This window comes from Myotis nattereri (genome assembly GCF_964212035.1).
Source record: "Myotis nattereri genome assembly, chromosome: 9".
Taxonomy (NCBI): Eukaryota; Metazoa; Chordata; class Mammalia; order Chiroptera; family Vespertilionidae; genus Myotis; species Myotis nattereri.
In genome coordinates, this window is record NC_138084.1 from 81969531 (window position 1) to 81980160 (window position 10630).

Genomic DNA, 10630 nt, shown 5'->3' on the forward strand with positions numbered 1-10630 from the left:
TCTGTGCGCGTCCTTCGGTCCTAGGTTCAAAGGCAATGAGGGCCGGGGGACCCCTTAAGATGTTGGGGTGTGGGGCTCCTACCGCCCCTTTCATGCACACTTACCCCAGGCGGGGAGCGGGAGCGGCAGCGGCTCCGGGAGGCGGGGGGCGGGGGGCGGGGCGGGGGGGGGGGCAGGCACAGGTGGGAGAGGCGCGCGCGTGCTTCCCCGGGGACAAGACTCCCCCTGACATACCCCGCTGCTTCCGAGCAGCGTCTTCAAGGAGGCGGGACTGGGGGGTCAGAGGGAAGGTCAGCTGATCTCCATGGACCTTGTCCCCACTCTGGGCGCCAGGTTGTTGATCCAGCTATGGAGGCAGCTGCAGGTAGGAGCTGGAGGAGCCCCCGGAGGAGACCTCAGCAGCCAGGGGTGGCCGGAGGCTGAGGCCTAGGGACCAGGGCACGCGATGTTGGGGCCTGGAGCCCCGGGACGCAGCCTGGAGGTGGGGGAAGAGGGCCTGGATGCCGCTACCGTCCTGGGCCACACCCTGTGCCGACGCCTCGGAGGGCTGTGCCCTGGCCTGGGGGCGGGGCGGGGCGGGAGGGGCAGGAAAGCCCCTTTTGGAGCAGAATGGAGGGTCGTGTTCTGAGTCAGGGGTTCCCCCCAGTCCTTTCAGTTAGTGAGCGCGGAAGGGGTGAGGAATGCGCCTCTCCCCCTCGCCCCTTTCGCCCAGCAGGTCTCCAGGAGGCGGCTCCCGTCGCCCTGTAAGTGGTGCCCTGGGAGGGGCTGGGCAAGGGCGGGAGGGGCTGGGGGGACCCCTCAGCTGACAGGAGCATCTCCAGTGGCGTCGGGGTCTCCTTGCAGGAAGTTTGAGTTTAACCCAAAGCTGGGCATTGATAATCCTGTCCTGTCCCTGGCGGAAGACCGTGGCCCCTCTGGTAACCCCCTCGCGGGCCCCTGGGCAGCCGTTCCTTTCCCCGGAGACCTCGCGGCCCCGCAGGCCCCCCGTCCCCTGGAGGCCACTCCCTCGGACTGGCCTCGGTTGGGAGTAACCACGGGGACAGAGGAGGCCAGGCATGTCCTTCTGCCCCGGCCCCGCTGCCCAACACCCAGCTGGGTACAAGTCCACCTGTGCCCTCCCAGAGGGCAGCGTCTGCTGGGCACAAGGTGACTAGCACTTGGGCCACATCCCTCCTCCCCATCTCTGCTGCCCCGCCCCCCAGGTGTCTGGCTCTGCCCGGAGCGGCCCCGCTTCTGCCTGCTGAGCAAGGAGGAGGGCGGGAGCTTTGGCTTCCACCTGCAGCAGGAGCTGGGCGGGGCCCGCCACGTGGTGTGCAGGGTGGAGCCTGGCACCTCCGCCCAGCGGCAGGGTCTGCGCGAAGGAGACCGGATCCTGGGCGTGAACCACCACGCGGTGGAGCAGGAAGCCTTGGAGGCGGTGAGGCTGCACCCCGCCCCCCGCCCCCCGCCCTCCGGGGCTTTGGAGAAGCCGCCGCCTGGCAGGACCGCCTCCCTCCCCTCCCCCACCTCCCGGAGCGAGGGGTGCCCCGGTCAGAATAGCTGGGAAAGGCATCTGGAGAGCTGGTTCGGGGGTGGAGAGTGTAGGTGCCAGGGACCGGACTGGCAGGGGCGCCGGGCCGCTCCACCTCGCCCACCCTCCCTCCAGGTGGCGCGCCTCATCCGGGCCAGCGGCCCGCGGGTGCTGCTGGCGGTGGTGGCGGGGCCGGCGCTCGACACGGCCCGAGCCCAGCAGGGCGACGGCGCCCTTCTCTGTCCCACCCTCGGCCCCGGGGTCCGGCCCCGGCTGTGCCACATCGTGAGAGACGAGGGTGGCTTTGGCTTCAGCGTCACCCACGGTGAGCTCCGAGGCTGGGGTGGGGGGGTCAGGGGACCTCGGCTGGCCCTGGGCAGCCAGACTGACACTCGCTTTTGTGTGTGTGTGGGGGGGGGGACCTCCAGAACATCAAGGCTCTTTCTGGTTGGTGCTGAGTCCTGGAGGAGCCGCCGAGCGGGCAGGGGTGCCCCCGGGGGCCCGGCTGCTGGAGGTGAACGGGGTCGGCGTGGAGACGCTCACGCACAGCCAGCTCAGCAGGCGGGTAGGCGGCTCCCCATCGCCCTCTCCCTGGCCGCCCTGCCTCGGAGCAGACGCCCCGGCCCGGCCCGAGCCCCTGATCTGCTCCTGCATCCCCATCACCCCTTCCCTGTCCAGTGTGCGCTGTGCCCTCTCCCTCCCCCAGTGCCTCCTGCCTGGGCTGGCAGAGGGGCTGTGAAGGGGCGCCCGCCCCCCGCTGGTCCTGAGGCCCTGCTGGGTCCCCACAGCTTTGGCAGAGTGGCGAGCAGGTGACGCTGCTGGTGGCAGCGCCGGAGGTGGAGGAGCAGTGTCGCCAGCGGGGAATGCCCCTGGCCGCACCCCTGGCAGAGGGCTGGGCCCTGCCCACCAGGCCCCGCTGTCTGCACCTGGAGAAAGGGCCCCAGGGCTTCGGGTTCTTGCTCCGGGAGGAGAAGGGCCTTGGTGGTTGCCTCGGTGAGTGGGAGCCCGCGGGTCGGGGGGTGGGCACAGCGTCTATGTGCACCTACCTCTTGGGTGTCCCTGTCTGCGCCCAGCCCTGACCTGCTGGGGACCCTGTCCGTCCCTTGTGCCTGGCTGACTTGGGGAGCCAGGGGAGGAGCCGTGAGCTTGTCTGTGTCCCAGGGCAGTTCCTGTGGGAGGTGGACCCAGGGCTGCCGGCCGACAAGGCTGGGATGCAGGCTGGGGACCGGCTGGTGGCCGTGGCCGGGGAGAGCGTGGAGGGGCTGGGCCACGAGGAGACGGTGTCCAGGATCCGAGCTCAGGGCTCCCGCGTGGCCCTCACCGTCGTGGACCCCAAGGCTGACCGCTTCTTCAGAATGGTGCGGCCGGAGGCGGGGCAGGGCGGAGGGGCCACGCGCAGGGGCGCGGGCGGAGGGAGCAGCGGGCGGAGGGAGCAGCGGGCCTGTCCTCTCCGCCTCCTCCAGGTGCGCTTGTCCCCGCTGCTCTTCCTGGAGAGCAGAGAGGCCCCCGCCTCGCCCCAGAGCACCCGCTCGGCCTCCGGGGCTGAGAGCGAGGACGCCCCAGGTGCAGACACCGCCCTGCCTCGTGCCCCGCGTGGCTCCCGCCAGTGCTGCTTGTACCCCGGGCCTGGCGGCGGCTATGGCTTCCGCCTCAGCTACGTGGCCAGCGGGCCTCGCCTCTCCATCTCCCAGGTGACGGTCGCTCACGGGCCTTCCCTCCTGCGGGACCTGCCTCCGCTGCCTCCCAGGCCCTGAGAGGGCTCCCTGCGCTGCCTCTCACCCCGCCTCCAGGTGACTCCAGGGGGCTCGGCTGCCCGGGCGGGGCTGCAGCAGGGCGATGAGATTCTGGAGGTGAACGGGCGCCCTGTGGACGGAGAGGACGATGTGGACAGGCTCCACCAGCTGGCCAAGGCCGAGCCACCGCTGTGCCTGAAGCTGGGGGCCAGGTCTCCGCGGGGCTGGTAAGCATGGGTGCCCGGGGCCCTGGAGGTGAGGAAGGAGAGACAGAGGGACTATGAGCAGCTGGGGAATGACCAAGCGGAGCCAGAGAGGTGGGCAGAGCAGGGGGAAGCAGGGTGGGGGGCACGGAGGGTGGGGCTCTAGGCCATGGTCTGTGGGAAGAGAAGGACCATGGAGACGTCCCATTCCTGGGCATTCCAGGGCAAAGGAGCTCTGCTGGCCCTTGAGTGACCTTCCCCCTCCCTCCCTGCTCAGGAGTGGGCTGTAGCCTCGGATCTGCCGGAGCGCTCCCCTCCTCGGCCCAGGCCAGGCCAGTAGCTTCCAGTGGGGCGGGTGGGAGCTGGAGCTCTGGACGCTGGAAACAGTCACAGGCTGCCCAGCCTCCCTGCCTTCCCAGCCCACCTCCCAGAGGAGGGTGTGGTCAGAGGCCTGCGGGGGCCCACCCGGCTGCTCCCCTCGGACTCCAGAGGAAGCCATGCGGAACCCAGGACGCTGCGCCCCAGGATGAAGTTCTGCCTGCGATGAGTGCTGTGATTTTGCGATTTGTAAAACAAAATACATATTTGGTTCAGACGCATTCCTGGCACAGAGCTCCTACAACCCTTGGAATTTCCTCGGCAATTAGAGCAACCAAGGGGTCTTTGGTGATTCATAAAGTGCTTCTTGCAACCTAATGTTGTCAATGAGGTGACTTTTGGAAGCCTCTAAGGATGGGGAGGGAATGGTTGCCAGGGGAACCAATGGGGTTGAAACTTTCTGCCCTATCCCCCTCCTCACCCTCCCTCCTGGGCTCTTGGGAGGGGAGAGGGGCTAGAGCGTTAATGAAGCCCCAGTGATGTCATCAGTCATGCTGCTGTGATGAAGCCTCCATAAAAACCCAAAACACATGGAGGTGCCTGGAGGGGAGGGGGTGTCCATGGCCAGGGCAGGCACTCTCGTGCTCACGCCCGCTCCAGGCGGCTCTACCTTCGGGCTGTTTCTGAACTGTACCCTCTATAATAAACTGGTAATCGAGTAAGTAGACTGTTTCCCTGAGTTCTATGAGCCCCTCTAGCAAATGGTAGGGGGTCGTGGGAACCTCTGATGCATAGCCCGTTGGTCAGAAGCGCAGGCGACACCTGTACTTGAGGATGGTGTCTTGTGGAACTGAGTCCTTAACCTGTGTAGAGAGTGTCAGGATTGAGTTAAACTGTAGGACACTGAACTGGTATCCACAGAAGAGGTGGAATGTCTTAGTGTGGGAAAGCCCCTCCACGTTCGGTGACCGGAAGTAAAGTTGCACCGAGTGTGTTCTCATAGAAAAGAGAAGCACAGACTTTTCCCTTGTCGGTGGGCCGTGGGCCCCGCTAGAAGCCATCTGGAAGTTGCCCTGGGCAGAACTCCAGAACTCCTGGATGGGTTGCAAGAGTTTGGAGACCAGTCACACTGTCCCTCTGTGAGCCCCGCAGGACTGCGGGCTGTGCCTGACCACTGCTGGTCTATTACAGAAATGACCTTCCCCCACCATCCTGCCTGCCTGTGTTTGTGTGGGTGAGGGTCTGAGGCTATTGTTCAAAGGGACAAAAGGAGCCCCATGCTCAAGGGGTGGGGAACCTTTTTTCTGCCAAGGGCCATTTGGATATGTATAACATCATTCAAGGGCCATACGAAATTATCAACTTAAAAATTAGCCTGCCCAGCTGGCGTGGCTCAGTGGTTGAGTGTCGCCCTATGAATAAGGAAGTTGGGGTTCGATTCCTGGTCAGGGCATATGCCCAGGTTGTGGGCTCAATCCCCAGTGTGGGGTGTGCAGGAGGCAGCCGATCAATGATTCTGTCATCATTGATGTTTCTATCTCCCTCTCCCTTCCTCTCTGAAATCAATAAAAGTATATTTGAAAATAAAAATTAGCCTGCTATATTTGGTCAAACATTTAATTAACTCACCCCTAATGCCTTGGCAGGGCCAGACCATAGAGGCCTGCAGGGCCGGATGTTCCCACCCCTGCTCTAGGAGCAGGTCTAAGGCCTTGTCAGATTTCTCTCCCAGCACTCCGTCTTGGGCTAATGGGTCAGCCCAGAACCAAGGTGTTCCCCTGAGAGGCACTCATCTTCGCCAAAAAGCTTCAACCGTACTTCTGTTGACTTGTACATCAAGGCGGCTTTCTTGCTGGGCTCCAGAGGCCCCGGAGGCTGTTTGCTACGGTCGCACAGGTCCAGGGGGTTGAGTCCAAGCTGCCAGAGCTGCTCCTGGTGCCTGGCGTGGAGTCTCAGCCCCACGCCACCCCACCGAGGCTCAAGGGCTCTCAGCTTAGCCAGGAGCTGGTCCAGGCTGCCCTGCAGACACCCAGCCTCAGGCTCCGGGAAGGGAGAGGGAGCGTGAGGGGTGCCCAGGTGGGTCTACATGCTTTCCTTGCCAGTGTTTTCTTAAAGTGATTGGTCTTAGTGGGTGGGCATGGTTGCATCCCCTCAAGATAGAGCAGAGTTCCCTGTGGGGATCTGCTTCTCTTGCCCCTGGTCTGCGGTGATGGGGGAGCACTGGGTATGGGTGGCTGGGTTCAGAGGGTGAGCTTACCTGTAAGATTTCCTCACACTTGGCCTCCACATCTGACACGTGGGTCTGGAGCTGAGCCCGAGTCTGGTCCCGCTCCCTGAGGGCCTGCTTGGCCACTCCCTGCGCAGCTGCAGTCTCTGCCCGGCGCATCTCTGGGGAGTGGGCAGAGGATGAAAGAGGACAGGATGGCGACACGGCCCTTGAACAGAGTCTCCAATGGCACACAAAAGGGGGGCTTGAGTGGGATTCTTCCAGGTTCCCCCAGGGTCATGGACTCCCTGTGGTCACTATGGGAGTTGAAGTTCTATTGGGGTGCAGTGGAGGGACTAGAGGGCTTGGGACGAGAGATCTGGGTCCCAACTCTGCTTGTCACTTACTCCTGCGTAGCATGGGCATGCCTCTCTCTGAGCCTCATTTTCTTCATCTTTAAAGAGAAAATGTCACACCCTGGCCAGGTGCTCGGTTGGAGAATTGTCCCATACACAGAAAGGTTGTGGGTTCAATTCCCAGTCAGTGCACCTACCTAGGTTGTGTGTTTGATCCCTGGTCAGGGAACATATGGGAGGCAACTGATTGATGTTTCTCTCTCTCTCTCTCTCTCTCTCTCTCTCTCTCTCTTCCCCCCTCTCTAAAAATCAATAAACATATCCTCAGGTGAAGGTTAAAAAAAAGAAAAGAGAGAATGTCACACACTTTGCAGGCTTGCTATGAACAATGTAGATGTGATTGTGCATGTGAAGCACCTGTAAATAATGATTTTATTGAAATTTGAGATCAGGCAAAGAATAGGGAAGGAATTCAGGGTCTGCCTGGCAGGTAAGCAACTCCTGAACCATCTACAGCTAAACTAAAGCTGTTTTAGGATGAGAAAACTCTGACGCCTGCGTGGTAAGAAACCGTGTATGCCAAGCTGACCTATCTCAGCTCTACCCGGTAACCAAGAAGGAAGAAAGCAAAAACTCCTGGGTTTTTTTTTTGTTTGTTTTTTTTTAAATATATATTTTATTGATTTTTTACAGAGAGGAAGGGAGAGGGATAGAGAGTTAGAAACATCAATGAGAGAGAAACATCGATCAGCTGCCTCCTGCACATCTCCTACTGGGGATGTGCCTGCAACCAAGGTACATGCCCTTGACCGGAATCGAACCTGGGACCCCTCAGTCCGCAGGCCAATGCTCTATCCACTGAGCCAAACCGGCTAGGGCTCCTGTTTTTAAAATATACTAGTATTTGCTTATTTGGTGGGTTTATTCATTTATTTAGCGAACAGTTACTTAGGATCCACCATGGTGCGGGGAATGCACCTCTGTGACCATCTCCAGCATGGTGGGCTTCTTAAAAAATACATTTTTATTGATTTCAGAGAGGAAGGGGGAGGGAGAGATAGAAACATCAATGATGACAGAGAAGTATTGATTAGCTGCCTCCTGCACGCCCCCTACTGGGGATCAAGCCCACAACCCAGGCATGTGCTCTTGACCAGAAATCGAACCTGGGACCCTTCAGTCCACAGACTGACGGTCTATCCTCTGAGCCACACCAGCCAGGGCAGCATGGTGGGCTTTGGATGGGATTTACTGAACTTCCCCAGGGCAGGCAGAGTTCAGGGAGGAGGGAGGGGGCAAACATGGCAGAAACCCCCTAGGCGTCTGCCTCAGCTAGACAGGGGCGGGGGGGGGGGGGGGAGGAGTCAACTAGAAAGGCCTCAGCCCAATGTTTTTTATTTATTATTTTTTTTTTATATCTTATTGATTTTTTACAGAGAGGAAGGGAGAGAGATAGAGAGTTAGAAACATCGATGAGAGAGAAACATCGATCAGCTGCCTCCTGCACATCTCCTACTGGGGATGTGCTCGCAACCCAGGTACATGCCCTTGACCGGAATCGAACCTGGGACCCTTCAGTCGGCAGGCCGACGCTCTATCCACTGAGCCAAACCGGTTTCGACCCAATGTTTTTAAATGGCCCAATGGGAACAGCAAGACTTAGGCAATGTGTTAGGAAACAGGTGACCAAATAGTACCCAGCCAATGAGGAATTGGAGGAGGGACTAAATAAATAGGCTGTGTTCCCTGCCCCACGTGTGTGCCTGTACAATGGGCCACCACTCTCGTCAGTGTTATTAAAAGTCTCATTTTCACCCTGGCTGGTTTGGCTCATTGAATAGAGTGTTGGCCTGCAGACTGAAGGGTCCTGAGTTCGATTCTGGTCAAGGGTGTATGCCTGGGTTGTGGGCTTGATCCCCAGTAGGATAAAAAAAAAAAAAAGCTGACAGAATAATCTAAACTTAAAAAAAAGTCTCATTTTCACCATGCTTCTGTTTCCCAGCCCAACATTTGAAATTCGGACAGGCGAGCCATTTCTCACGGTGGTGTGGGTCTTGAAGATATGGAAGTAAACAAGCCACACATTTCCCTGAGTTTTGTTGCAAAAGTCAGCCAGACGAAGGGAACATGTTTTGCTTGGGAAAGATGCAGTGGCGGGAGGAGCAGCTGGGTGTGGAGAAGCCACTGAAAGGGGAAATGGGGTGAGAGGCTTGTCGTCTTTACTTAAGATTAAAACAAATTTTTTTTTATTGATTTCAGAGAGGAAGGGAGAGGAAGAGAGAGAGAAATATCAATGATGAGAGAGAGTCATGGATCGGCTGCTTCCTGCAGGCCCCACACTGGGAACTGAACCCGCAACCCTGGCATGTGCCCTTGACTGGGAATCGAACCCTGACCTCCTGGTTCATAGGTAGACGCTCATCACTGAGCCACACTGGTCAGGTTTCACTTAAGATTTATTAAAATCTTAAGGTAACTGAAGATCTTTGACATCCTGTACCCGCTGTTCTAGTCCGCAGAGGCAGGAGAGGCCGTGGGGGAAGGTGACTAAAGAGCCAGGACTGCAGTCTTCTGGAGGAAGACCCTCTAGTCCGCCTCAGGCCGACCTCAGTGACCTGAGAGAAAGGCTAGGGGACGGGATCCTACCGAGCTGCTCCCGAAGGCCGTCTTCTTCCTCCCGCTCCTGCCGCCAGCCTCCTCTTCCGCCCGGAGCGCCTGGCACTGGCGACACAGCTCTGTGGGGGCAGTGAGCAGCCAGGTGGGGGGGAGGGGGAGGAAGAGGGGCATTGTGGGTGTGAGTGGCTCTGCTTAGTCCCGTGGGACAAGACCACAATGACCTTCATGGCTCTCGTGGTGCTTCTGGGGAGCGGAGGGGCCCCAGAACCTGAGACCCGCGCATGGACCAGGCCCGGCGTCCATGCCAGCTCAGGACGGGGTGGCAGCCTGCCCCTGCTCCCTCCCACGGGGTGAATGAAATGAAGGCGAGGACTGCATTTTGTAACCCACAGAGCATCCACAGGGCGGCATCAGGCATCCTGGAAGGCTCCTTCCCAGAACCCCAAGGCCTTCCTCTCCTCCCTGTCGGCCCTGCCTGGGCTGGCTCTGCTGGGACGCCTGAGACCAGCATGGCGGTGGAAGCCTCCGGGCCTCACTTCCCTGCATCCTCTGGCCTCTGGGCTGTCCTTCCAGCCCCCCTGCTGCCCCCTGCTGCCCCCCCCCCCCCCACTTGGCCGACCACCTACCTGCATAGACGGCCTTCCCTTCCCTTCGGGCCTCCTCCAGCTCAGCCTCCAGCCCTTGCAGTCTCTGCCTCAGCCGGTCTTCTGAAGCCCTGGCTCGCCGGGCCTCACCCCTCCACAGAGCTGGGAACAGGGCCAGAGCTCTCAGGACCCCCAGGGGACCCCCCTGCGCCAGCCTCCACGGGCCTGAGGGACTGACCCTGCCCGCCTCCGGGCACCTGGCAGCGGGCTTCCAGTGGTCTCATTCTGCCTGCCCATCCCCGATCTGACAGGCGCTTCATTGCTAAGAGGCAAAAACTCCCTTTCTGTTCCGGCTCCTTAGCCCTCACTGCCCACCCCTTCCTCACAATCCCAACTTGTGACTATCTTTCCCTTTAGGGCAGCGGTTCTCAACCTGTGGGTCCCGACCCCTTCACAGGGGTCGCCTAAGACCATCGGAAAACACATATATAATTACATATTGTTTTTGTGATTAATCACTATGCTTTAATTATGTTCAATTTGTAACAACGAAAATACATTCTGCATATCGGATATTTACATGACGATTCATAACAGTAGCAAAATTACAGTTATGAAGTAGCAACGAAAATAACTTTATGGTTGGGGGTCACCACAACATGAGGAACTGTATTAAAGCGTCGAGGCATTAGGAAGGTTGAGAACCACTGCTTTAGGGGATGTTAGAGATCAGCTCAGCCCCCACCCTAGCTCCAACCCTCCAAGCCCCAAGGATAAAGAAATTGCCTGGCTGGTGTGGCTCAGGGGTTGAGCATCGACCTATGAACTAGGAGGTCACGGTTCGATTCTGGTCAGGGCACATGCCCAGGTTGTGGGCTTGATCCCTCGTGTGCAGTGTGCAAGAGGCAGCCGATCAATGATTCTCTCTTATCATTGATGTTTTTGTCTCTCCCTCTCCCTTCCTCTCTGAAATCAATAACATATATTTAAAGAAAAAGGATACAGCCCTGGCCGGTTTGGCTCAGTGGATGGAGTGTTGGCCTGCAGACTGAAAGGTCCCAGGTTCGATTCAGGTCAAGGGCATGTACCTTGGTTGCGGGCACA

General features: G+C 59.3%; 2 protein-coding genes across 2 annotated transcripts in view; one reads left to right on the plus strand and one right to left on the minus strand.

Moving 5' to 3' along the window:
- Nucleotides 1-304: 304 nt before the first annotated feature.
- NHERF4 (NHERF family PDZ scaffold protein 4) lies at nucleotides 305-3474 on the plus strand (the record flags this gene model as incomplete). Its single annotated transcript, XM_081099644.1, has 10 exons — nucleotides 305-364; nucleotides 713-743; nucleotides 822-917; nucleotides 1203-1417; nucleotides 1646-1835; nucleotides 1939-2075; nucleotides 2299-2503; nucleotides 2672-2868; nucleotides 2974-3201; nucleotides 3301-3474. The coding sequence occupies 10 exons, from the start codon at nucleotides 305-307 to the stop codon at nucleotides 3472-3474; spliced, it is 1533 nt and encodes a 510-aa protein (XP_080955770.1).
- A 1093-nt stretch (nucleotides 3475-4567) lies between these two features.
- The window catches only part of DRC12 (dynein regulatory complex subunit 12 homolog), a gene marked incomplete at both ends in the record, with an annotated part of 9964 nt that continues 3901 nt past the window's right edge, over nucleotides 4568-10630 (minus strand). The window contains 6 exon segments of the mRNA XM_081100352.1: nucleotides 4568-4627; nucleotides 5583-5783; nucleotides 6022-6152; nucleotides 8973-9008; nucleotides 9011-9061; nucleotides 9569-9688. Of these exon segments, the coding sequence (XP_080956478.1) occupies nucleotides 4568-4627; nucleotides 5583-5783; nucleotides 6022-6152; nucleotides 8973-9008; nucleotides 9011-9061; nucleotides 9569-9688 (599 nt within the window).